Source organism: Clytia hemisphaerica, unplaced genomic scaffold, assembly GCF_902728285.1.
Source record: "Clytia hemisphaerica strain Z4C2 unplaced genomic scaffold, Clytia hemisphaerica genome assembly, whole genome shotgun sequence".
In the NCBI taxonomy this organism is placed as follows: domain Eukaryota; kingdom Metazoa; phylum Cnidaria; class Hydrozoa; order Leptothecata; family Clytiidae; genus Clytia; species Clytia hemisphaerica.
The window spans coordinates 1,983,807-2,011,280 of record NW_027103282.1 but is presented as its reverse complement, the minus strand read 5'-3'; the positions used below and the strand labels follow the sequence as shown (position 1 = coordinate 2,011,280).

The 27,474-nt window shown below is 34.5% G+C and overlaps 1 protein-coding gene across 1 annotated transcript in view; it reads right to left on the bottom strand.

The window, feature by feature from the left end:
* LOC136804987 (small ribosomal subunit protein mS39-like) overlaps positions 1–24,161 on the bottom strand; it is a 31,018-nt gene extending 6,857 nt beyond the window's left edge. The window contains exons 1-23 of the mRNA XM_067061526.1: positions 24,015–24,161; positions 15,009–15,052; positions 14,576–14,609; positions 14,339–14,384; positions 14,081–14,149; positions 13,748–13,843; positions 13,233–13,293; positions 12,993–13,058; positions 12,617–12,699; positions 12,202–12,285; positions 11,963–11,988; positions 10,594–10,684; positions 9,944–10,004; positions 9,507–9,589; positions 9,216–9,252; positions 8,827–8,925; positions 8,192–8,257; positions 7,828–7,917; positions 7,460–7,488; positions 6,165–6,265; positions 5,666–5,747; positions 5,080–5,170; positions 4,540–4,625 (exon numbers count right to left, since the gene is read on the bottom strand). Coding sequence (XP_066917627.1) covers positions 4,540–4,625; positions 5,080–5,170; positions 5,666–5,747; positions 6,165–6,265; positions 7,460–7,488; positions 7,828–7,917; positions 8,192–8,257; positions 8,827–8,925; positions 9,216–9,252; positions 9,507–9,589; positions 9,944–10,004; positions 10,594–10,684; positions 11,963–11,988; positions 12,202–12,285; positions 12,617–12,699; positions 12,993–13,058; positions 13,233–13,293; positions 13,748–13,843; positions 14,081–14,149; positions 14,339–14,384; positions 14,576–14,609; positions 15,009–15,052; positions 24,015–24,118 — 1,629 coding nt within the window. The 5' untranslated portion in view covers positions 24,119–24,161. The remainder of the gene's footprint in view (positions 1–4,539; positions 4,626–5,079; positions 5,171–5,665; positions 5,748–6,164; positions 6,266–7,459; positions 7,489–7,827; positions 7,918–8,191; positions 8,258–8,826; positions 8,926–9,215; positions 9,253–9,506; positions 9,590–9,943; positions 10,005–10,593; positions 10,685–11,962; positions 11,989–12,201; positions 12,286–12,616; positions 12,700–12,992; positions 13,059–13,232; positions 13,294–13,747; positions 13,844–14,080; positions 14,150–14,338; positions 14,385–14,575; positions 14,610–15,008; positions 15,053–24,014) is intronic.
* Between the last annotated feature and the right edge of the window lie 3,313 nt (positions 24,162–27,474).

Genomic DNA, 27,474 nt, shown 5'->3' with positions numbered 1-27,474 from the left:
TTGAGCACTTAATTTGCATGCATTTAATTCAGTCCAAAACTCTATTTGTAAGTATATGAAAATCTAAAAAGTACTATCTCAATAATGCTTTATCGGAGAAATTCCTAACACTGGTAACCTGCTTTTTATCCCTAAATAGTATTTAATTTTAATTTATAGAAGTGTATTTCTCAGGTCTATTGACCTCTATGAAACAATCTTACATCTTTACAATTTATAGATCTTATCATTCCATTCGTTTGTCAATTCTAGTTTGAATTTCCCTACGGACGGTGCATTTACAACATTGGTTGCCAAACTGTTCCAAGTATCAATGCTCCTATAGTAAAGTGAATTCGTTTGGTATCCTCTAATGCCGTCTTCAGCGAAATTCCTCTTTAATTCGAGATTGTGCTTACGTTGAGGTCGATTTCGAAGAACGAGTTTCTGACATAGGGAAGATTTATCATAGACATTAAGATGTTTATATACTTCCACCATGTCCCCGATTTTACGCCGGATCTTGAGGCTGGGTAGGTTCATGACTTGTAAACGTTCTTCATATGAATGGTTTCTATAACCACCGACAAGTCTTGTGGCCCTACGTTGGACACTTTCAATTGCATCAGAGTGTTTGATCAGCCGTGGAGACCAAACAGCTTGCGCGTACTCAAGGTGAGGTCTCACAAATGCAATGAAAAGTGTGCGGAGCATCTCGGGAGAAAGGAAGTCGAAGCTTCTGTTAATCAATCCAACGATCGAGTTAGCCTTCTTGATCTTGGTGTAGATGTGTTCTTCGAAATTCAATTCACTATCAATAATCACTCCAAGATCCTTCTTTTGATCAACATGTTCTAGGACAGAGCCAGCGATCTCGTAAGGGTATGCATGTTGAATGTTCCAGAATTTCCCTAGTGTCAACACGTGGCACTTGTCAGGATGGAATTTCAACAACCAGTCACCAGACTTTTCAATTGCCTCGATATCGTGCTGAAGTCTAATTGCATCTTCGGCGTTATGTATTTCTTCAACAAGCTTTGTGTCATCGGCAAAGAGAAACATTTCTGAGTTGTTAACTTCAGCTAGATCATTGATGTAAATAACGAAAAGGAGTGGACCAAAGACACTTCCTTGTGGTACACCACTTTGCACCTGGCATTTCTTAGATAACTTTCCATTGACCTTCAGATATTGGCAACGATCGGACAAAAATGCTTTCATCCAACCAAGTACCCTTCCTCTGATACCATACGCTTCGAGTTTTCTTAGTAATCTGCGATGTGGAACGGTGTCAAATGCCTTTGCGAAGTCGAAATAGATTACGTCAACAACCTTATCATTGGATATCGAGTCCGCACATTTGTCTAAGTAGTGAAGTAGTTGTGTCACTGTCGATCGCATACCCATGAACCCATGTTGTTTGGTTGATAGCAATTTCTCATTCGTGAGGTGTTCCATTATTTGTTCCTTTAGGATTCTTTCCATTACTCTACACGCAACTGATGTTAAACTACACGCTTTTTATTTTATAAGAATAACTTCTATAAGAATATCAGGGTGAGATTTCGGGTTTAAAACAATAGGCCTATTGTTTAGAACAATAGAAAAATAAGAATAATGCTCACCCTCAACCAAAGTACACTATTCTTATAAAAAACAAGCAACATGCTGAATGGACCTACCTGATGATGAAAGTTAGTTAGCATTGATAGCAATGCAAAAAGAAAAAGAAAAAAAAAAAAAAAAAATGAAAAAATCAGTCAGAAAATATAGCATTTAGCGAAAATACACAACACAATAAATTCATCATTGATTGTTGATGGGGGGAGAGAGAAGGGTTGTAGGGAAAAAATAAATAGGAAGTTCTGGTCGCAAAATCAGTTTTATTGACAATTGAATCATGCTTGATGGTGAGCATTGTTATCAATAATGTTTTTGTGTGAAAAACATAGAAAATACAAGGAAAAAATCCGATGAAAATCTGCAAAACGGCGATTTCCGGCAACCGGAAAAATTTGTTTCTCAAAAATCAAACTCGGCCATTTTTTGAGCATTGCGAATACGCATCTTTCTGCAAAAAATCAGAAAAAACTAAAAATGAAAGTTCGAGAAAAAGTCAAAAAACCGGTTTTTCCGGCATATTTCCGGCATTTTCGGCCGGAAAAAAATGTTTTTCGAAAATCGGGCTCCTTCACATTTTAGGTAATGTCATATTGCATCAGTGTGCAAAATTTCATAGAAATATATAAAGTACAGCTCGAGAAAATCACAAGAAATACTGTCTTTCCGGCGAAAATAGGTTGTTCCGGCAACTTTTAAAATAGTTCCGGCTTCAAAACTCAATTTTATTGAAAATTGAAACATGCTTGATGGTGGGCATTGCTATTGATAATGTTTTTGAATGAAAAAACAACCAATTATATGGAAAAGTCCAATGAAAATCTAGAAAAACGGCGATTTCCGGCATATTTCAGGCATTTTCCGCCGGAAAAAAATTTTTCTTAAAAATTGGACTCGGCCATGTTTTGAGCATTGTTAATACACATCTTTGAGCAAAAAATCAGAAAAAACTAATGATAAAATCTCGAGAAAATGCCAAAAAAACAGTTTTTCCGGCATATTTCCGGCATTTTCGGCCGGAAAAAGATGTTTTTCGAAAATCGGGCTCCGTCACAATTTAGGTATTGACATTTTGCATCATTGTGCAAAATTCCATGAAAGAATATAAAGTACAGCTCAAGAAATTCAAGAAATGCCGTTTTTCCGGCGAAAATCGGATGTTCCGGCGATTTTTAGAAAGTTCCGGCTTCAAAAATCTATTTTATTGAAAATTGAAACATGCTTGATGGTGGGCATTGCTATTAATAATGTTTTTGAATGAAAAAAACAACCAATTATATGGAAAAAGTCCAATGAAAATCCAGAAAAACGGCGATTTCCGGCATATTTCCGGCATTTCCGGCCGGAAAAAATTTTTTCTCAAAAATCGGACTCGGCCAAGTTTTGGGCATTGCTAATACGCATCTTTGTGCAAAAAATCAGCAAAAACTAATGATGAAATCTTGAGAAAATGCCAAAAAACCGGTTTTTCCGGCATATTTCCGGCATTTTCGGCCGGAAATGATTTTTTTTCGAAAATCGGGCTCCGTCACATTTTGGCCATTGCCATTTTGCATCTTTGTGCAAAAAATCAGAAAAAACTAATGAGCCAATCTCGAGAAAAGCTGGTAACAGACGAACGAACGAACGAACGAACGGACGAACAGACAGAGGTTAATTCATAGGACCTCCACCGGGGCACCCGGAGGTAGGTCCAAAAAGCGTGTAACGGGCCTGTAATTTTCTGCAAGGTTCTTTTTTCCTTTCTTGTAGATCGGGGACACATTTTCAGTCTTCCAATCATCAGGTAGTTTACTTTCTACGAAGGACTTGGCCATGATAGTATGTAAAGGACCGGCTATGTAAAAGGCCAGCTTTTTCAGCATGACTGGGTGAATCTCATCAGGTCCTAGCGATTTATTAGGATTCAAATCCTTTAGTTCCTTTTTGATCATGTCGATTGTTAGATCGAATGCTACATCTGTGTCTGTTCGTGATGGAAACTCAGGTAGTGATCCAGCAGGTTCATTCGTAAAAACACTGCAAAACTGATCCTGTAGGATGTCAGCAGCTTTATCCTCATCAGTAAAACGAAGTGATGATTTATCATTTGGATCAAGGAGAAGAGGGGAAATTCCCGTTTTGGTCTTCATTGAGTTCCGGATATGCTTCCAAAGCTTCTTAGGGCTTCTTTTTGCTTGACCACAAATTCGTTCTTCTAGTCTTCTTCTTTCTCGTCTGATCTTTCCTGTAACCTTGTTTCTCGCAGTAGCGTAAATAGCTCTATTTCTCTGTTCCGAAGTTGTACCTATTGATCTTATCCATTTGCGATGAAGGCGACGTTTTTCTTTTAAGCTTTGTTGAATATCTTGATCGATTGCAAAACTTCCCTTTTTTCCGTAGGCATGTTTCCCCTTCGTACGAGGAACGTACCGATTCCTAAGCTCGAATAATTTATCTCGCAACATCTTCCAGCAATCATTTACGTTTGCATTTCCTGCTTTTTGCTGGAAACCTGTAACCCAGTCAGAGTTCTCAAGATGTCCTTTCATTGCTTCAAAATCTGCCTTATTGTAGTTATAGTTTTCAGTAATGCATTCTGTTTCAAGGTAACATTCGAACGTAAATGATAGAACACTGTGATCACTTTTATGAAGTGGTGAAAGATAGGTTATGTTACTAACTTGGCTTTCTTCATTTGTCAGAATCAGGTCAATAAGTGATGGCGTATCGGTACCTCTAGCTGTCGTTGGTTCATCGACGTGTTGGTAAAAGAAGGAGTCTCTTAAAGCTTCGAGAAATTGTTCGTCTTCCTTCGTGTCATCGTGAGGAGTTGACCAGTTTTCCCAATTGATATCTTTATAGTTGAAGTCTCCAACGATACACTTATGACTGTATTTCTTATTCATTGTATTAGACACAAAGAGAAAGAATAACGTTGTTAACTATGTTTATACATACCTCCTGAGGTATGGGCATGTCAAGAGCCAAGTACAAAGCCGGTAAGAGCTTCTTGTTCATAAGGTACACATTGTATTTTGACATATCTATAAAAAATAATTTCGTTAGAGCATAAAATCAAACCAAGGAAAAATATGGAAGATGTAAGAGGATCTATAAAAACAATTGTGTAGGTGTTTAGAACTAAGCTTGTTTTGATTCTGTAATGTCTCTTTTTCAGATGAAAATAATTGCAGGATACTCTCGACTTAAACTACTAAACCATCCTTCCCAGCGCAACCCTACATCACGCCAAATCTTTTGATCTCGCGACAATTACGGAAATTGATAAAATCGGTTCATCATGCGAAACATAGCCTAAATCACACATCACGACTGACCAATGCCCTATCACGAATTACGCCGAAACCTTGATCGCACCATTACAACAAAAATATTTTAAACAACGCCATCCCACAAGTAAAACCCCTAATGACGGCGAAACGCAAACCGCTGGGGCTTTTCTTAAAAGTAAAGAATCTAATCTAGTAATTTACATACCGTTGTAGAAGCGTGGAACGTAGGAGATGTCTTGGTTGTTGCGCGATGCAAAGAACAACTGTTCGTACACCCAATCGTGTGGTATAAGATACTGCGAGTAAAAGACATTGATGGAATGAACTTTGAGTACTGAGAAACCAAACATAGGAAGTAAAAGATATTGTCCAGGGGTATTGAAAAAACCTCATAAATTTGCGATGTCAAGGGGGTTGAGTTTATGCTAGTTCAGGGGGTAAAATACGGGTTAAAAATCGAAATGTTTAGGGGTAGATTATTGGAAAAGTAATATACACTCCACCCCCTAGGAGAGCCCATTAAAACTTGCTTAAGGACTAAATCTATGTCCTCATATTTATTCTGGTCGAATTCTAAAACGAAAGATAGAGGTACTAGTGGTGGTTTTCGGTAACTCTTAAAGTGTGCCTATAATGTTGATTGGAAAAGGCTAAACGCAATGATTTAGGATAACTAACACTAGTTTTCCACTTTCGATCAATCAAGTTATCCAATTCAATTTAGCCTCGAGCGAAGGGTTCAATAAAGATTATTGGCGAAAATAAAAAAAAGTGAAAAAAATAAACATTACATTTGGTACAATAGTCTCGTAATGCTTGTATACACTTTCCATGTCTTTGGGACTTCTAGCGATCGCAGCAAGGAAATTACCACTAAAAATTCGAAAAAGAGAAGAATTATAAATGTGTATTCTATCGGAAGACACAAGTTTCGTCTAAACAAACGATGAAACCAAATAAAGGGCCATTCTATTTTATATCCATACAGGGGCTATATTCGAGCAGAATTTGAAGGAAAAAGAGTATTTTTTCATTTTCCCAGTGAGTAAAAAATTATTTTGAAATTTGCAGGGAATAAAAGACTGATTTTAGTTCGTCCACCGTAACTTTAAGGTGTAAGAAAGGAATTTTTCCAAGGGTTTTAACTTGTTTCCAGGGGTTATCCACACATTCCCTTAAAATGTTTATGGCTTGAAAAGGTTCGTCCACCCCCATCCTGTATGGGCAGAAATCCGTCTGAGGCGGAGGAAGTTTTAACATTTTTACGTAAAACCAAAGAATGGTACTTACTAGAATTGTTTGGCTCGTACACCTAACATATGGTGGAGGTTGCTTTGGGTGATGACGTTGAAAATCTTTTCAGCTACTTCGCCAACTCTTTTAAAGCGTGCCTAGAATCAAAGAAAAGCAGAAAAATCCATCATTTGAACTAACGAATTAAAGTCTGTCCAGATATAATTGGCAGTGGAAACAAGAATGCCTGTAACTTTTGACAGTCAAATGTAATTATGGAATTTTTTTTTGCTTGTTTTAGAGAATCAAGAGCGCTATATTTCAATGTATTTTTTGTCGAAAAATTCGCGATTTTTAGCGGTTAAATTTGCGATTGCAAAAATTGAGCTTTTTTTCTACTTATGCTATAACGTTCATTTTTACACCATTGGTAGTTCAACCTTAGGTTAAGAAGTTTGTTAAATTTCAAGGCAAACTGAAAAGTCCTTCGGAAGATATGGGACCCGAAATACCCCTTGGTAGCACTTTTTTGTGAAATATCAAATCTCCAACTTATTACTAAAAACGGGGGTTATGTTATCCTTTTTTAACAGTGCAATTAAAAGTTGGAAAATGTTATGTGTTGGTGCATTGGCATTATTGGTATCATTGATTATTTCGAAACGAAGTCACATTATAATTGTTTTTATTGAAAAGATAAGCATGAACTTATATTGCCTTTTTATTTTTAAGTCATTAAAGAACTTTGCTAATTCCCAAAACACTACACACAGTTTGGCTATGACGTCATTAAAGAGATCGTAAAATGTGTTATGATCAAAAAACTGTTTTATCAATCATATCACTACCCCCGTTTTTAGTAATAAGTTGGAGATTTGATATTTCACAGAAAAGTGCTACCAAGGGGTATTTCGGGTCCCATATCTTCCGAAGGACTTTTCAGTTTGCCTTGAAATTTAACAAACTTCTTAACCTAAGGTTGAACTACCAATGGTGTAAAAATGAACGTTATAGCATAAGTAGAAAAAAAGCTCAATTTTTGCAATCGCAAATTTAACCGCTAAAAATCGCGAATTTTTCAACAAAAAATACATTGAAATATAGCGCTCTTGATTCTCTAAAACAAGCAAAAAAAATTTCCATAATTATATTTGACTGTCAAAAGTTACCGGCATTCTTGTTTCCACTGCCAATTATATCTGGACAGACTTTAAATTACGATCAAATTGATACAAAGCGAAATTAGAGATTGTTCTTTATAAAAATAAGATAATGATAAACTTTTCAAACCAGATCAAACTACTAGGGTAAAGTCGGAGTTGATCGAATTAACAGTTTATATAAACTCATACCAAATGCATTGCCATTTCAAAGAATTCCACTGAAAATGAAACGAAAGAAAAGTTCGTGAAATAAAAGAAAAAGTCAATGGTTTTAAGTATTACTTTGGATAAAAGGAGCCAAACTTTTGCAGAAATGAATTAGATTTCTTTCAAATCTTTTTGCATATGAGGTGCGAGCAGGGTTGAGTTTGTTGTTTCATTTTGTTTAAAAGGTTGCGTAAGTAAATAGTGGGAAATTTCTCTTTTAACAATTATTCTGTAAGGACAAAAGAATCGTATATAATTCTGATATATTTTCTTCTTGCGATCTCTCGTAAATGGTGCAGGATTTACCCAACTATTGGAGCCAAGATAATGTAAATTAAGGCCAAACTTACCGTCTGAGGGATGGGTGAGTTGTAGGTCAACGTTCCCTGATTGTAGTTCATCGACACACATGTAAAGAATTCGAATGTTTTGAATGTAATCTGGAGAAATACACAAAACAAAATGTCAGTGTTGCAACTAGCCCTGGTTAATCTACACATATTGTCTGGTAATAAACTGATCTTAAGACTTGTTATTGTGACGGAACTACAAGTTAGAAAAGACAGAACAGTTCTTCAAACATTGAAAAGTCATTGATATAAACAGACAAAATAAAAAGCAGAAAACTTTCTACATATTATTGGGTATACAACCCTGTTAAGAAATGTTGAGAACTGTTGTAATATAGATGAGAACAAAAATAAAAATCCTTACTCTTCTGAGTTTCGAATTCTTTTCTTTCACCAGCTAACAGATGATATAATGTACCGAGGGACGGAGCTGAAAGATTTTTTGTACATCAAATTAGTTATCATATCAAAGTAGTCCACGAGCTTACGGTCCATTGTTGACGCTTTTTGCCGCTTATTGAACATAACACCGAGAATCTCCAAATCATATGTTGAATGGAAATCTGAAAATTAGCTTGAGTTATCAAAGGTTTCAAAAACAAATGGCCCACAACTTACATCATGAAGGATGCTCAGGTTTTCAGTTCAAGATTTTGTAAAAAATGAGGACTCAGCAAAAAAGCTGAAATAGTGCTGACGTCAGCCGAAAATGCTAAATAAAGCTAGGGATATTTAGGTAAAAAAGGGCCATAACGTGGGCCCAAATGTTCCCCCTATACTTTAGGCGTACAAACTTTCGCGAGCATAAACCTTCACGAATGGCCAGCTTCCTAGAATTTTTAAAAACATTTACTTTCGCGAAAAGGGTCAAAGTTCGGAAAATCGCGCAAGTTTCTGCTCGCGAAACTACGCCTAAAGTAATAGGTCGCTTTAGTTTTGGCACAAAAAAGGAATACCTAATATTTTCCTTTCACTTCAAGAAACTAAGTTACAACTTACTAATATTCAGCTTTTTCATTTCACCAAAGAGTCGTTGGCATAATTTGGAAGCACCGCTTTCTTGTTGAATGGCTACTGACATCAACGTCGCGAATGTTGCTAGGAAAAGTAAGATTTCATACAATATATGTTTTTCTTTTGTAAACATAACGGGCGTCGATAGGCTCAGAACTAGGTTTTAAAAAATGGGTTTATTGTTTAATAACAATAGAATGTTAAACATAAGCTGACATAAGTCTGAGCTGTTGATGGACACTTAGTTTTAAAGGAGCAACAAGTCATGGTAAAAAATTACACAATGAATGCTAAACTTTCAGTCCCCCTTGCATTTCATATTCAAAGGATAGCAAAAAATCGTAGTTACTAATAATAATATAAAATTAACTAACCTGATGTTGGTTTTACTTTCATTGAAGCAACGATTTCCTGGTAAAAGATAATGAGAAATCATTTACTGAGCAAGAAATCTCTTGAGGTACAATCAGCATAAATAGTTATCTTTCAAGCCATTAAAACAAATGATAAAAAAAAATGGAACATAGGTTTAGGTCTTTTTTTGAAGCTCATTATGTGTGGATTCAAGATTTTAAAAGGTTTTCTCCATTACTGGTCAGAAATAATTTTTATGATGATAATATGTATCAGGTCGTTTTCAAAACGAATACAGACGATTCAAATACCTCAACAAATTTCCATCTGTCCTGGTCTCCTTGTCTTACGTCCACAACGTGTTTGATCAAAGTCTCGTACAAATGTAATGAACCTTCAGGAAAAAATTAACAAAACCCTAAAGTTGAAATCTTATTTACATTGGAGTTTGAGATCTTATGTACGTGGGAGTTTGTACTGGTCCGAATCTTTCGCATTTTGTCTCGGCAAAATGTGAAAAAAATAATTTAATTCTAGTCTCAAATGAATCTGCAATGAAAGCAAAAAAGGCCTGCCACTTTTGATTGAAGTTGAATTAGTTTAAAATGCATGTGCTCTTTGAGATAGATAAGATATTAAAGAAAAGAATGTTATCAAATAGAAAAAACGATGGGCGTTATAGATTAGTTTAGGCATAAAGTCTTTTGCAAGTACGTAAAAATTAATTGAATTTTTGCTGAATCGTCACCTGAAAATCCCTTGTCTTGGAATTCTTTGAACAAATGGAAGGCCCGTATGTATTCTCCATGCTGAAAGAATTAAAAGTAAATATAATGTAAACACTTCAACAAAGAAGAGCGGGAGTGGTCTTCAGTGACCCTTTTTTAAAGAATAAAATATAACAGACTTTATTTTCTCATTATAAAGATTACATTCAGCAGATCAGAGCAGATGCGTCTCTAAGATTACTAGCAGTTAGAGGTATAGTTTAGAGGATTTCCATGGCTATATCTTGAAGTATTTGAAATCTTCAAAAATTGGGACGAGATGATGGTGTTTTTACAAGCTCTTATTATTTTATTTGGTTGGTCGTTAGCCAGTAATAAAACAATTTTGTTACTTTTTCTAAAGAACGCGTCATTTTTATTACTTCAAATGACCGATTATTAAAGTATCTTATAAAAACTCATATCTGCGAAAATTGAATTTGTCGAGTCTCTTAGAGCCTCTAAACCCTTCAAGCTTCATAGAAAGATTTTCCAGCTTTGCCAGCCAGGTAAAAACTCCCAAGTCCCAAGGAAATATATGAGGACGTTTTGCTGATGGACTAGTTAGGAAGACACCAAAAGACATACATATAGACAGTACAATACTCAGGTGAAATAGGATACAATGTACCTTTAAAAGACCTAGCATGAAGACTTCGTAGGTTTGCGCATTGCCTTGCTCTTTTAACTCTTCAAATAATGTTTCTGCAAATCCATCATTTCTGTGAAAAAAAATTGATTGTGAAATTTACATTGACTACCAAAATATCACGACTGTATTATTCAAAGACAGCTCTGAGAATATTTTTTTCTGAGGAAGAAACAACAAACCTATACAGCTAAAAAGGTAAAAAGAAATAATGAAAACAAGCAACATGCTGAATGGACCTACCTGATGATGAAACTTAGATAGTAATAAGGAGAAAAACAATCATTAAGAAAATATAGCGCTTAGCGAAAATGCATTAAATGTCATCATTGATTGTTGATGGGGGGAGGCGTTTAGGGAAAAAAAGAAATAGAAAGTTCCGGTTGCAAAATTGCAAAAGTTTTATTGACAATTGAATCATGCTTGATGGTGGCATTGTTATCAATAATTTTTTTAAGTGAAAAAACAAAGAAATATTGAAAAAGCCCAATTCAAATCTGCAAAAACGGCGATTTCCGGCATACTTCCGGCATTTTCGGCTGGAAAAACATGATTCTCAAAAAATCCGAATCGGCCACACTTAGGGCATTGCTGATACACATCTTTGTGCAAAAATCGAGAAAAACGAATAATGAAATCTCGACAAAATGGCAACAAACCGGTTTTGACGGCATATTATCGGCATTTTTGGTCGAAATTTTTTATCTTCAAAAATCAGGCTCCGTTACATTTTAGGTATTGCTATTTTGCTTCAGTGTGCAAAATTTCATGAAAAAATATAAAGTACAGCTCGAGAAATTCAAGAAAAACCATTTTTCTGGCGATATTCGGCTGTTCCGGCAATTTTTAAAAAGTCCCGGCATCAAAAATCAGTTTTATTGACAATTGAACCATACTTGATGGTTGGCATTGATATCAATAATGATTTTGCGTGAAAAAACAAAGAAATATCAGGAAAAAGTCTAATGAAAATCTGCAAAAACGGCGATTTCCGGCATATTTCCGGCATTTTCGGCCGGAAAATTTTTTTTCTCAAAAATCGGACTCGGCCATGTTTTGGGCATTGTTATTAGGCATCTTTGAGCAAAAAATCAGAAAAAACTAATGATAAAATCTCAAGAAAATGCCAAATAAACAGCTTTTTCGGCATATTTCCGGTATTTTCGGCCGGAAAAATTTTTTTCTCAAAAATCGGACTCAGCCATGTTTTGGGCATTGTTAATACGCATCTTTGAGCAAAAAATCAGAAAAAACTAATGATAAAATCTCGAGAAAATGCCAAAAAACCTGTTTTTCCGGGGTAGGTCCAAAAAACTGTATGTAATTTAATTTTCAATGTTGTATATCATACCTCCAGGTTGAGAAAGACGATTTATCCTAAAACAGAAAAATAAAAAGTTGGTAATCAATTCAGGCTGCAAAAAATGTCAGCAAATTATTTGCATTTTTATTTCAAAGTGTCAACTGTTAGAGATGAGATAGATGAAAGATATAAGACTTTTCAAGATTCTATTAAAATAAAGTCCCTAGTCTTCAAGCTGTATTGTAAGAGTGAAGAAAATCTTTAACTTAATATTTTTGACGACATACCACAGACTCGCTTTCTTCACCAGATGATGATGATGATGATGACGAAGAAGAAGAAGATGAGTCATTTTCTTGCATTGCTGTATTCTGTTGATAAAAAAGTTGTTGTATTACTTACTTGAAGAAGAAAAACAGAAAAACTGAAAATATGATATCATAAGCTGAATAGAGAGAAAGGATTTTATTTTACAGCATATACAAAAAGAATTACTTTGAGAGTTAAATGACAAAAAAAAAATATTGATAGAGATAATGATGACAAATAAAAATCTAGATTCATTGCTCTTCTGCTACTTTTATACATTTGCCTGATGTTATGAAGATAGGTTTTGAAAAATTGAAATAACACTCATTGGTTGACTTTCATTAAGTATCATGAAAGAATTCAAAAAGTTTTTTTAAGTGTAAAAAATCTCACAGAATCAGTCGTCATTGATGAGGAAAGAGCGTGAAATGAAGCAAATGCTAAAACTTCATTTTTCATCTCCAATGATAGATCACCTACAATTACAAAAGAATACAAAATAATCGAAGATTGTTGATTGCTTACATGCTTAAGAATATTTTATTCTCTCAAACACATAAACAATTTAATCAATTTTATACGTCTTTTGAAAGGTTGAGATTTCTAATTTTAGATTCAATTTCTAAATCACAAACTTGCAGTAAACATTCTCTTACATAATTCCCCATACAAGAGCCTTAGTAATGTTCATACAACCTTATTGGACTCCCTCTTTACACTTATCAGAGAATCTAGAGCTAAAACATTTCCCACAAAACACAGGATATACCTTTAGAATTCAGTGATTCATATATTTCCATCAGTTTTGGAACGCGTTCATTGCATTTTATTATCACTAGAAAAAATAATAATACAAATCAATCTGTTTTTATTTGTGAGTGAGATATTCAAAGCTTTAAAATTTACAGTACAAAATTTCATTTCATTCAATTTACAATAACAACGTTAACGGGCAATTCAATATAACATAACAAATCCTAAGTCTAAAGCTGAAATCAATAATAATTACATCGTAAATTTTCCGCTGTTGGTTCAATGTCGCTTGGTAGCTTCTCCGATTTTGGCCAGGCCTAAAAGAATTGTAACTTAAGTGATATAAAATTTCAAAAGATAGACACAAACAACTAAAAGAAGAACACTCTGTAAATGTAAAGGGAATAAAGTAAAGTATAATATCAGGGATTTTTCTATGCATTTTGAGCTGGGCCGTTTCTTTATTTAAGATTGAGTTTCTAATTATACCAAAAGGGTATCTGCAAACCAAAGCTGTGCATTAATGAAGCTTGGGGGTCTGGTGGTAGGTTTAGCGCAAAGCCCTGGTGGGGTTTAAAGGGAAAAGCTCCTTAAAAAGTTTGAGTATGTAGACAATTCTAGTTATTTTTGGATTGAGTTTCTAAAAATCATTCTTAAATTGAGTATTTTGGCCATTGTAGTGGAACATAAAAAAATGCTGGATATTAATACCTACAAGACATATCAAACAGATTTAAAGAAGTTCTTTTCAGAATTTAAGACTGAACATACAGGGACTGGTTCTCGAAGCTGAACAAGATCAGGATACTGTTCCAAAACATATTCCGCAGCTTTTGTTCCAGACTGTATTGCAAGGTCAAGTTCTCTCTAAAGTGGAATTTAAAATTTTGTTAGTAAAAATTATAGTTTTCCACTTTACCCTGATACATCTTATAATACAAAATAACAAAAATTATTATAATTTAGAAGTAAGTAATCTTGAGTGTAAACTAAAGTGAAAAGGTACTCAAGTATACATCCTGTAAAAACAATAAAGGTTGGTTGTCTATTTTATGTTAACAATCATTGTTTCAAAAAACTAAAAGAACTAATAAAATTACTCACTGTTTTTATTGAAGTACGAGCATTGAGAATAACATCATCAAAAAAGCGATAGTCCGGTCTATCAGGGAGCTAAAGTTTAAAAAAAGTTTTGGACTATGTCAAGATAAACATATTTTACCGTTTAAAATAAGCCTGACAATATTATTTTCCAGGAAAAGATCACAATATCATCAAATCTTTGGTTTGCAACTTTAAGCTTTACAAGTATAGTAAATAATAATAAAAACTTAAGAACGCGAATGATGGATTTCAGATTACCTCTCCAACAGTTGATGAAAGAGCCTTTAGAACAGTATACTTGTCCCTAGAAATGCAAAAAAAATGTTGCTCTAGAAATTCTGACAATAACAATGTTTTTGAAAAGCACTATGCTTCTTTGATTATAAGCTGAAATTCCTAGAAGAACTAATATACACGAACAAACTTTAAATCGTATGTTGAGTGGTATATAAAGGTTGCAATTGTTAAAAATGATCCATATATTGCATATTTTACCGTTTCTTTGGAATTCTTTGTTGGTTTGGATTCACTAAAAGAATGGAATTGTATCCAAGTAAAATTCATGTACTACTACTCCTACTTGTCAATGAGGATGGTTTTAAGTTGAAGAATTAAGATGATAAAGATTATTTATTTGGATAATTCAATACACTTTATTCAGCAGTAATATTACCAAACTGAGTAAAATTACATACACAAAGTTGTGGTAGTGATAATACTGTGATAATGATAATGAAAGTGATAATCAAATCAGAAAGCGAAGATAGTATACGGCAGGTTCTCTGACTAATTTGAACCTGGAGCAAAATTGACTGATTGATGATTGAATTTTACTTGGTGCTTCTTCTACAACAATAATGTCACTCATCTGGTAAGTCAATACACTTTATTCAGCAGTAATATTACCAAACTGAGTAAAATTACATACACAAAGTTGTGGTAGTGATAATACTTCTACTTTGCAAAGGATATCTATAAAAGAATAGTTTAGATAATATAATACAAATAATCAGTGATATCCTTTCGAAATTGCATACAGTATGATTATTCCCAACAGCAATCAATTGCAAATGCAATAAAGTAGAAAACAAAATTAACTCAAAAAATTCTTAGTTTGCCGTCACCTGGCCCTAGTTTTTGGAAGTAGACTGGTGGGAAAATCTTTTTACTTTGGTCATTCACGGAAATTTTGTCTATATGTTGTAATTTCTGAAGAAAAAAAATTCTCTTCATCGTACGAAATAGCAATAAAAGTTTTTAGGTTGGCAATTTTAGAGAAGAGTCTGTCGGCTGATGGCAAACAATTTTTTTTTAAATTTCAGCCTAATACCCTGTGTAATTTCATTGGGTACTGTAAACAAATAAAACTGTGATTGCAGAAATGGATGGATGAAATTTTTTTCTTAATGGGTTCATCATTTTTTCTTCTACATTTTTAAAGAACATCTTATAGAAGATGCCCATCATAGTAAACAAAAAGCATTCTGAAAAATCTGAAAAAAATACCAAGTCAATCGCAAGAAATGCTCATTTTCCCCTAAAAATTACAAAAGAGAATTTCCTGAAATACAAAAAAATCTGATTTTTACAGCAAAAAAAAGGAAAAACAGCTTCAGCCACCCTTTAAAAGAATCTTGCTCTCTATCCTTCTGCCAAAAATTAGAGAAATTGATGTCCTTTGATTGCCCTTGACGCAATATCGCCACCTCATCTTTATTCGCCCGCGCAAGAACACGAGCTAATCATGTTTTGTCGTGCGTTAGGGGAAAACAAAAGTGATCAATATTCTTCGAAGGAAGAACGTCAGAAAAAAACCTATTGACCAAAAGAAGTACCGTGAGTGGTCCTAAACTCGACTGCCCTGCCTAATCCCGATCCCCCAAAATAACTACTATGAAAAACAAGTGATATATTTATGGACCTACCTGGTTATGCATTTAACACATATATAATGGATATCTATGTGAGTGTGACCATTAACCAATCATTCAGAACACAAATAGTGAGGATCTATTAAAATTAGTCGTTTGTTTCTTATAAAAAAACGTTGAGAAACCAAAATTTCATGCTCTTGAAATATTCTTTCATATTAGGCGAGACCAATTAAATTTGTTGTTCTACGGGCAGATCGTTAGCAAAATATGAGTCGGGCGGTCGGTAAAATAAAAATAAGATTTTTATTAATCAAGGTAAGTAATCGGGCTTTAAGTAATATTTTCAAATAATCTTGATCGAAAATTCATCATTCATCTTTGATGGAGTTTGTAATAAAATCTTTCGTGCATAGAATTCATGATTCTAGATTCTTTTTAACTTTTTTTTTAAGTGTAAATTTTTAAATGACTAGTATTAGAAATTTGTGGCACAGGAAAATCAATATTTTAATTTTTTCGTTTGCAGCAAATATTGGGTCGGTCGCGCCCGTAGAACAACAAATTCAATTGGTCTGGCCTTAAAGACTTTGTGAGCAAAAAAAATTGAGTTATTTTGACTAAGAACATTGATGTATGCTTATTAATAGTGATTCTTATAGATAAACATGCTTGAGCAATCTTTTACCTATGATGGAACCCTACTTTAACAGTTAGTGTAAAACACAGGTCACAGGTCACAGGTCAGTGATGACAGGTTGACTCAAATCAATGTCATTGCAGAGGAAAATGTTTGGAAAACACAAAGAATTATCAAAAACATAGTTCTCAAGCAATTTCATCCATATAAAACCATTTCAAACATCAAAATTTAACCATGTGCTTTTATTGATCTTTCGCAGTTTGCGCTGTGTATAACGCAGACCAGAAAATATTTGAAACCATATTATACGTATAACAGGTATATTACATATTGTAATGTTTGTAATGATATATGATGGTTACATATAATAAAACACATCGCTCTAAAACTACCTTCTCAGAGAACTCACGAGCTTCTGATTGGTGTAATTTTATATCCAGCCATTATTGTTATCATCACATTCGGTATGCTAAATATTTTTGGTGTTTTTCTCTTGTAAGACATGATATTTTGTGATTCTGTCAATATTTTTGTCAAAAATTGTTATTAAGTCATTAAAATAACAATTGAATGATTAATTAGTTTCATCCTTCTAAAACCTCTCTCTTAGGGACCTCACAAGCTTCTGATTGGTGCTGTTTTATATCCATTCACACTATCAACATCACATTCTGTATTATAAATATTTTTCGTGTTTTCGTCTTTTCTTGCATCATATTTTATGATTCTGTTAATATTTTTGTCAAAAATTGTCATGAAGACATTAAAATAATAACTGAATAATAATTTAGTTCCATCCTTCTAAAACCACTCTCCTAGGGTTCTTGCAAGCTTCTGTTTGGTGCCATTTTATATCCATTCACACCATCCACATCACATTTTGTTTAATAAATATTTTTCGTGCTTTTGTCTTGTTAGGCATCATATTTTATGATTTTGTCATCATTTTTGTAAGTACTCACTAGGTTGTTATTCTATTCAATTGTCATTTTATAATATCTATATAACATGTATTACTTTTTTGTAATTTAATGTGTTATGCATTGATGTTATGTTATGTATATTATTATGATCTTATGATCTTTTTTCCGGTCTGCACTTTGTTGACCTGTGGCCTGTAACCTGTGACCTGTGGCCTGTAACCTGTGACCTGTAACCTGTGACCTGTGACCTGCGTTTTACACTAACTGCTACTTTCATGCAAAAAATCAGAAAAAGTTAATGTTCCAATTTTTCACGAAGTCCAAAAAACCCGTATTTTAGCTGTTTTTTGGCCCAAATTTGCCCAAATTTGCGAAAATAAATTGGGCTCCGTCACATGCGAGGGTTTATAGTTACACATCTTTGTGCAAAAAATCAGAAAAAACTAATGAGCCAATCACGAGGAAAGCTAATAACGAACGAACGAACGAACGAACGAACGAACGAACGAACGAACGAACGAACGAACGAACGAACGAACGAACGAACGAACGAACGAACGAACGAACGAACGAACGAACGAACGAACGAACGAACGAACGAACGAACGAACGAACGAACGAACGAACGAACGAACGAGGCTCAGAAAACACGAGTTAAAAAACACGAGTTAAAAAACACGAGTTACAAAAAACACGAGTTACGTTAAATGTGACGTCATCAATGGGAAATTATGACGTCACAAGTAAATAATTTAACTCGTCAATTTATGGTGCACCATAATCTTACGAGTTAATTAACTCGTCAATTTATGGTGCACCTTAAACTGACGAGTTAATTAACTCGTCAATTTATGGTGCACCTTAATCTTACGAGTTAATTAACTCGTCAATTTATGGTGCACCTTAAATTGACGAGTTAAATTTTCACGAAACCAAGTTGGTCAAAAATTCTAAAATTCAGATTAAAATAGGCATACATTCAATATATTATTGAATTGAAAATTATTAGTAGGCAAAATAGGTTCATTACGAGTACAATTTAAAAATAATTGTACGAAAAAGTTTTAAAATGTTTTGCTAAAAAAGAATATTTTTAAATGACGACATAAAAAAGGAAAACGGTTATTAAATGAATTAAAAGATTTATTAAAAGTGACAATGAATAGAATTATTTTCAGGAATCGTAACCTCTTTGTTAAAGTTCTATTTTTCGATTTCCATTATGCAATCGAGAATTTTCAACATTTTTCATCAAACAAAAAACAGTTTGCAAAATATGTTTCCGAAATTTGAAACGAAAGTGTTTTTTATCAACTACCAAATGGAAACAATATGAATAATATACCATTGATTTTCTTGGTGATAAAAGAGATATATTTTAATAATAGGTTTACGAAATTTTACCTGATTGAAAGATATTCTAGGACTTAGATTCCAGGCTTCGAAGGAGAATCTTTAAAATGTAAAATTAGGGTCCTGGGTACTATTTTTATTTTGGAAATGAAAAAGCATGAAAGAGAAATTTTCAATTCAATAATATATTGAATGTATGCCTATTTTAATCTGAATTTTAGAATTTTTGACCAACTTGGTTTCATGAAAATTTAACTCGTAAATTTAAGGTGCACCATAAATTGACGAGTTAATTAACTCGTAAGATTAAGGTGCACCGTAAATTGACGAGTTAATTAACTCGTCAGTTTAAGGTGCACCATAAATTGACAATTAATTAACTCGTAAGATTAAGGTGCACCATAAATTGACGAGTTAAATTATCTACTTGTGACGTCATAATTTCCCATTGATGACGTCACATTTAACGTAACTCGTGCTTTTTGTAACTCGTGTTTTTTAACTCGTGTTTTTTAACTCGTGTTTTCCGAGCCTCCGAACGAACGAACGAACGAACGAACGAACGAACGAACGTAAGAGAGGAATCTTGTTCTGTACAGTAAGAGAGGAATCTCGTTCTGTAAGCGAGGAATCTAGTTTGATAGAGAGGAAGCTAGTTTGATAGAGAGAAATCTAGTTTGGTAGAGAGGAATCTCATTCCGTAAGGGAGGAGTCTCGTTCCGTAAGAGAGGAATCTTGTTCTGTAAGAGAGAAATCTAGTTTGGTAGAGAGGAATCTAGTTTGATAGAGAGGAATCTCGTTTGATAGAGAGGAATTTCGTTTGGTAGAGAGGAATCTCGTTCAATAGAGCTGGATAGAGAGGAATATTGTTCTGTAAGAGAGGAATCTCGTTTGATAGAGAGGAATCTAGTTTGATAGAGAGAAATCTTGTTTGGTAGAGAGGAATCTCGTTCGATAGAGAGGAATATCGTTTGATAGAGAAGAATCTCATTTGATAGAGAGAAATCTTGTTTGGTAGAGAGGAATCGCGTTCGATAGAGAGGAATATCGTTCAGTAAGAGAGGAATCTCCTAATTTTCGTAGCTGTTCTGCCATTTATCTCGTAAATATTACCGGCAGCCGATAAAGTCACAAAGTTAACAATCATTTCTGGTCCGTGGGTTTTCCTGCTTTTAGGGGATCCCAATTTTTATATCTGAAAAAGCTAACTAGATTCAGAAGGAAGAAGTGAAAGCTACCTATAAACAAAAACCAAATCAGGCAAAGAAGAAACCAATTCATTCAACTCAAGGACAAACCTCACACGCATAAAAATCAAACACATAGCAAAGAGAGAACCCAATATAAGAAAGAGAAATGAATGGAATGTGGCAGGATGAAGACCTAAGCTAAGTCTGGGATCAGGTGTGGAAAAGAGTAAGCATAACCTGCAACTTGAGTCACCCGTCACCCGTCATCCAGGCCAAGATTTAGATAGGCTGATCAGGCACTCTATCTAGAGTAGAAGAGAAAGGATTAAGAAAGGAGGAATGAAGAATCTGAGAAAGCAGGAAACAAGTCGAGTGCTCGTTGTGTGCTCGTGGCATAACCAGTGGCTGCCGGTCTTACTTACAAAATTGGAAATGGCACATTACCTGCAAAAATTCAACAAAATTCCTCTCTATCAAAGATTCCTCTCAATCAAACAAGATTCCTCTCTACCAAACAAGATTTCTCTCTATCAAACGAAATTCCTCTCTATCAAACTAGATTCCTGTCTATCAAACGAGATTCCTCTCTTACAGAACGAGATTCCCCTCTTATGGAACGAGATTCCCCTCTTATGGAACGAGATTCCTCTCTATCAAACGAGATTCCTCTCTATCAAATGAGATTCCTCTCTATCAAACAAGATTCCTCTCTATCAAACTAGATTCCTCTCTATCAAACGAGATTCCTCTCTTACGGAACAAGATTCCTCTCTACCAAACGAGATTCCTCTTTTACGGAACAAGATTTTTCTCTATCAAACAAGATTCCTCTCTTACCAATCGATATTCTCTTGTTGAGCTTTCTGGGCCAACGTAGGCTCTAGATCGCTTTGCAACTGATATACATGAGTTGACATATGGCTTGTTTTTGTCACTCTTGGCTCTCGCATGTTTTTGCCATGCAAACAGAGTAGAGGGACGGAAGAGTTCTGAAACGCGCACAACAACCCCTTTCACAGTCACGGAAATCCTTGCATTTGAACGGGATGTGCATTTGCAACGGTTTTGAGGATTTTTTCCGACCCAGTGCAAATGAGCTAGAACGTATATATAAGGCAAAATGCGCGAAAATTAACAAATCTCAACTTTAAAATGAAAATGGCATAAAACGAAGACGAATGCTGGCGAATGGCATTTTCATTTTCTTTTTAGAAGATTCTTTAGTCTTTTAAGAAAATTTTTGTCTACGGGTTAAAATTTTGATTCTCAGCTATTTTAAGGCCAGTCCAAATTTTCCGTAATTTTTAAACACCAATAGCACTCGCCAAGAGGTGTTCATTCATACCTTTTTGGAAGCGTATTAGGGTGTAGAATATGAAAAGTGCTGTTCAATAATTGTTTTGTTTGCCTAAATAAAGATATATGGATAAATAATGCAAAAAATGTAAAAATGCTGACGTCAGCAAAACTTAATTTTTGAATAACTTTTGATTGGCTTAACTTTAGAAGCTGAAATTTTGCAGAATGCAAGAGAACATTGAAAAGCACATTTTGGATCAAAGTTTTTTTTTAAATTTGATGACGTCAGCAGAAATAAGTAAAAAACGCATTTTTGCAAAAATATGCTGACGTCAGCAAAATTTCAAAATATTTTTTGATTTAAAATGTGCCTATTTATAATGTCCTACTTTGGTTAAAATTTCAGCATCTAAAGTTAAGCCAATCAAAAGTTATTAAAAAAATAAGTTTTGCTGACGTCAGCATTTTTACATTTTTTGCAATATTTATTCATATATCTTTATTTAGGCAAGCAAAACAATTATTGAACAGCACTTTTCATATTCTACACCCTAATACGCTTCCAAAAAGGTATGAATGAACACCTCTTGGCGTGTGCTATTGGTGTTTAAAAATTACAGAAAATTTGGACATGCCTTAAAATGCCTGAGTCCGTGCATTTTTTTATAATCAAGTGAAACATTTTTCCACTCTGTGTAAAATGCAACGGGTCGCACGAGTCGTCGGGTCGCAGTGATTGAGTGTATTTGCACAGGGTTTTTTCGTCACTTTTGTTTGCGACCCGTCACATTTGCCGCATGTAGAACCCTGTACAAATGCGAGGATTTCCGTGACTGTTTTATATTGTTCGGGAACTACCCATTATACACCTTCGATCTTCCATCATCATGGAATCTGAAAACACAAGTAGTGTATCTGATTCCGTACCTCATGTCTTTAAACATAGTGTCAGCCTGGGTTTAGGTCCCAGGCAAAAATTAGATCCTCCCTGAATTTTAAGTACCCCCAAAGATTTATGAATTTTTCGTTAGCCCCCAGGACTTTTGACCCTAGACACTTTCAAAAAATTGATACAGTAAAAAATGTTTTTCCAATGTAAATTGCGTTCAGTTCTAAGTTTAAGATAAATAATTTAGCACACTTTGTACAGAAATATTGCGCCGCAGACGAAAATTTTTCAGATTCATGAGTTTCAATTTGAGTTAGCAGCTTCAGAAGATTTTTCAAATTTTAGTAGAGCTTTGAAAAACAAAGAAAATGAGGGGTCATAGGCCTCCAGAGGATAAGTGGTTGTAAAGATATTCAAATTTTAGTGTCAAAAATTTGACTAAAAATGTCAAAAAAAAGGTTAGGAAAATAGCTTGGAAAAATTCGAAAAATGTGTCAAAAAAGAAAAAAAAGAAATTTTCCAGTCATGCTTCTTAAATTTTGCATATCTCTTTTTCTAGTGTAGCTAGAGACCTGAAATTTGGAGGGAGAATTCTTTGATGGTGTTAGAATATTATTATATAAAAATATTTGTAAAAATATTTAGTATATTTATCAAAATAACGAAAGATATATCTTTTTTTGAAAAAAGAAGACATTGCATTGTTTTATTTTTGTTTTTGAAGAAAATTAGCTTGGAAAAGGTTGAAATGAGTCAAAAAAGGTGGTAGGACCCATTTTCAAGGGGCCTCTGGAAATGGAGGAACAAAAACTTATGAATAAAAAATAAGTTTTTCTGAAAGGAGAAACCCCAAATGAAAAGAGAATCCATTTCGGCAGAAATAAAAACTTTTTTTGGGGACATTCCCATGCTAAAGAAGCAAAAAAGTGAAAAAAACTACATGAAAATGAAAGAACTAAAATTAGCGAATGTGATTTTTGAATTCCTCACCCTTTTTCTGATAAACATACAAAGTTTCAGCCTTCAAATACATTTTCCTCTGTTTCCAGAAACATTTGTTCATCGATAGTTGCACATTTTTTTTCTCCTGTCGGCAAACAATTTTCAAAATGTTGCAAAAGGTTCGGCATTTTACCAATTTGCCGTCTAGCCCGTGTCCACAGTGTTATATACCGCTGGAAAGCTAAGATCACGGGCTTTCATTTAGTAAAAACCGGAACGCTTTAGCATACATAGAAATAAAGTTCGAAGGGTTCAAAGTTCACGGAAAAATGAAATATTTGGTTTGACGTCAACGAAAGTTGCATGACTTCTGGAGTCGCTATTTGAGTAATTGAAGCCAACTATTAAGCTGAATTATTTTAGCCCCCACGTTAAGTGATAAGATTTTAGCTCCCCCTAAGTACATAGGTCCCCCCAAAAAAGCGGTGTTCTTCCAGCCCCCTCCACCTCCTCCTGTGGGAAAAATTTAGGGTGTAACCCCCCCCCCAACCAGCAGAGGGGGGAGGCTGACGCTATGTTTAAAGCAGAGAAGCACTAAAAATGCTGATTCAAGCTAAAACAGGTTCCATATGCAGCGCTAAACAATTCAGGTACGTTATCAGATATGAAAACAATCTCCATCCAACGACATTTCAACACACAACTATAAAAACTGGGGAAAAAAAGGTCTATGAATGATTGCTGTGCCATAAAAAAACGAAATATCTTTTGAATTAAATCATGTTATCATCTTCAATCTTGAAGTAAATTTTGAGAATACTTACATAATAGGTTGTGGTAAAACATGAAGTTGTTTCTTTGTGTGAAATTTTGAGCTATTGCGAACACAAAGACAAATTTGGCAGCTTCTCGTAGCTGTACCCGCCATCTTTGATTACGCACGGAGCGAGCGTTAGCGAGCGGAGTGCGACTCTTTTGGCAAACGCATGCGCGTAAGCAAAATTTACAAAATTTCAATGATATGCGGGTACTAAAAATGGAAATTCAGTTTTTTTTCACGATTTTTTTCGTCTAGCCGCTATTCCAACATGTTTAGCCTCTGGAATGTTTAAACTTTGAAAATTTCGTGAAAATTAGCGTTTTTTAAGAAGAAGTCGTTGCAGTGTCAATCTTTCGCAAATTTAAAAACCCACTTTCCTTTGGAAAAAATTGACGTTTTTTAGTTTTTTGGGACCCTTGGGGCATAAGGTACCTGTTGACCGCAAAAATTTCAAAATTTGCGAATTGACCGTTGACAACATTAGGGACCCACTGACGTCACGGGTTTGGGAAAAACTTCAAAATGCGATATCTCGAGTTTGAAGAAGAGTGGAGAGCTCGTTGACCCCTCATTCGATCGGGAATTTTATCGGGAATGAGATGAGAGGGTTTATAAGGCTTGAGTAGGACTTTTAAATTTGGCTGAGTTTTTAGCCATTTTCAGCTGATGACGTCATCAAAATAGAAAACATGCGATATCTCGAGTTTGAAGAAGAGTTGAGAGGTCGTTGACCCCTCATTAGATCGAGAACTTTATGGGGAATAAAATCGAAAGGTTTATAAGGCTTGAGTAGGACTCTAGAATTTGGCTGAATTTTTAGCCATTTTCAGCTGATGACGTCATCAAAACAAAAAAATGCGATAACTCGAGATTGGAAAGGAATTGGGAAGTCGTTGACCCCTCATTCTATCGGTGATTTTATGGTGAATAAGATGGGAGGGTTTATAAGGCTTGAGTACGATTTTTAAATTTGGCTGAATCTTTAGCCATTTTCAGTTGATGACATCATCAAAACAAAAAAATGCGATAACTCGAGATTGGAAAGGAGTTTGGAAATGGCTAACCCCTCTTTCGATCGGAAAATTTATCAAGAATGCAATGAGAGGGGGGTGTTATGAGGCCTTAGGACGACTTTAAATAAAAATTGGTTAACATTTGGGTAAGCAGCGTGAGAAAAAATCAAAACAAAACAGCCGAAAAGAACTGAACTCTCGGAATAAATAATGGAAAAACGTAAAAAAACTATTTTTTGATGAGCTCTTACTCCATTCTTTCCAAAAAGTCACAGTCAGTGAAATTAAAACTGATGAAATACATATAAATTATTACAAAACTACTCGACACACACGTGACACGATCCAAAGCAAATAAATTCAGCTTTCGGCACTTTCGTTCGTTTCGTGAAAACCAAACAGTTCTTTTTATCAATGCATGCCATAAAAACTTGAAATTATTTAATACTTGTCAAGAATATTTTCCTTAACAAAACAAGGGAATTTCAATGTCTTTGATTAAACCAGGTAACCAACGAGGGATTTTGTAAAAAATCTCTTGTGTCTCTCTCAATCTTTCACAAAACTGTGTCTTTGACTTTCAGCATCAATTCTTCAACAACCAACACTTCCTTACTTCGAAAATTCGACACGTTTACAGCTTCACGGTAGTTGAAAGTCGAAAAGTTCGCCCCAATTAGTTTCTGTTGCATAAATGTTGTTTCAGACTATTAATATGGCTTAAACCAGCGAAACCAGTATGCATTTTCTCATCTATGCATCGATAGACAAAAACATCGAAAAGTGTTATCAATCTGATAGAGAAACGCAATAATGAAGAATTTCTTCTCCATCGAAAAAATACAATACATCGTCTTTTTCTGTGTAAAGTAATGTATAATCATTTCACATCTCTGAAAAAGCTGCTGCATTTATTTTGAAGCTTATGAATGACAAACTTTTTCTTTATTTTGATGTGCATAATTTCGGCGGGAACTTCAGTCGAATGTTTTTGTTCGAATCTTAAATTCGAATCTAACAAGATTTTCGAACAAAAACATTCGAAATTATCTAGAGACCCGGAAGTTATTTATCATTTTTTAACTTTGGAATTTTTGCTTTCTTTAGCTTTCCGAGTTATTTTTGATTTTCTAACTCGGGAAATTGTGCTTCCTTTAACTATCCGAGTTATTTTTCTTTTTTTAACTTTCTGTAAATAGACTAAATCTATTAAATTTTACGTTGAATAAAAAGGCTCGCCTCGCTCGTAAATTATTTCTCGTATTGCATTCAAAGGCATGACTATTACTTATTGAGTCTTCATTGGATTGGTAATCATCGATAGAATTTATCGGATCAATTAGAAATCGATTTTATTTCAGTAAAGTTAAAAATTTATTACCCTTTCGGTGACGACATTTAGGGCCAAAATGACGTCCTCGTCACAAGATTCACAGTATTTTGAGTTTTGATTTGAGCCGTTTTAAGTTGTAATTTTTAGATTTATGGAATTTTGGATTTTCGGAATTTGTTTGGGGTTTGGGATTTTCGGAAAAAGAGTACGTACGATATTCTTTTGAGCAGCGGATTGATAGCCTTCACCTCTTCTTACATAACTAGTGTGGGCTTGATCGGAGAGGAAACGTAGTCGTCCTTTGATGTTACCGCCTGCCTAGATTTGGTTGGAGGACTGGAATCTAGCACAAGATTTTTGTGCTGGATTCCAGTCTTCTATTTGGTTTAGAGGAAACCGATACTACCGCAGTTTGATCCGGTTATGTAAAAAACGAAAGTGAAACTGAAATGCAAACTTTTATTGGACTCAGTCAGTTGACTATGGTCAGTTAATCCATAAGTCTATGGTTAATCAGAATTATGGCAGATGAAACTAACAAATTCAGCAGATCTTCATTTCAAAAATGTGTTAAAGGTTTGTTAAATCAGTATGGGTTGGGCTTTGATAAGCTTAAAAGTGCTCAAGAAAACTTATTGTTTAATTACTTAAGTGGACATGATTGTATTGGTGTACTCCCAACAAACTATGGAAAGTCAATAATTTTTCACCTCATACCTGGTGTTTACAAACTTTTCCACCCAGATGCTAACCCAATCGTGTTTGTTATAACCCCAATAAATGCCCTTATCCAAGATCAAATCCAAAGGTGTGCAGAAATTGGAATCACTGGCCTCCATTTGTGCCAAGAAAATATGGAAGCAGTGAAGCTTGGAAATTTTGATATTTTATTTTCAAGTCCTGAATGTCTCTTGGAAGAAAAGTTTCGGCATGTGCTACTGATGCTTTCTCCACGCGTTATTGGCATTGTTATTGACGAGGTTCATGTTGTTGTTAAATGGTAAGGAAATAGGAATCTTAAAAACCAAAAAACCAAACAAATCACATGTTAAGTCTTTTATATCTATTTTACTATTCAATCAATCATATGTTGTCAAACTCAACTGTCTTTAACAAAT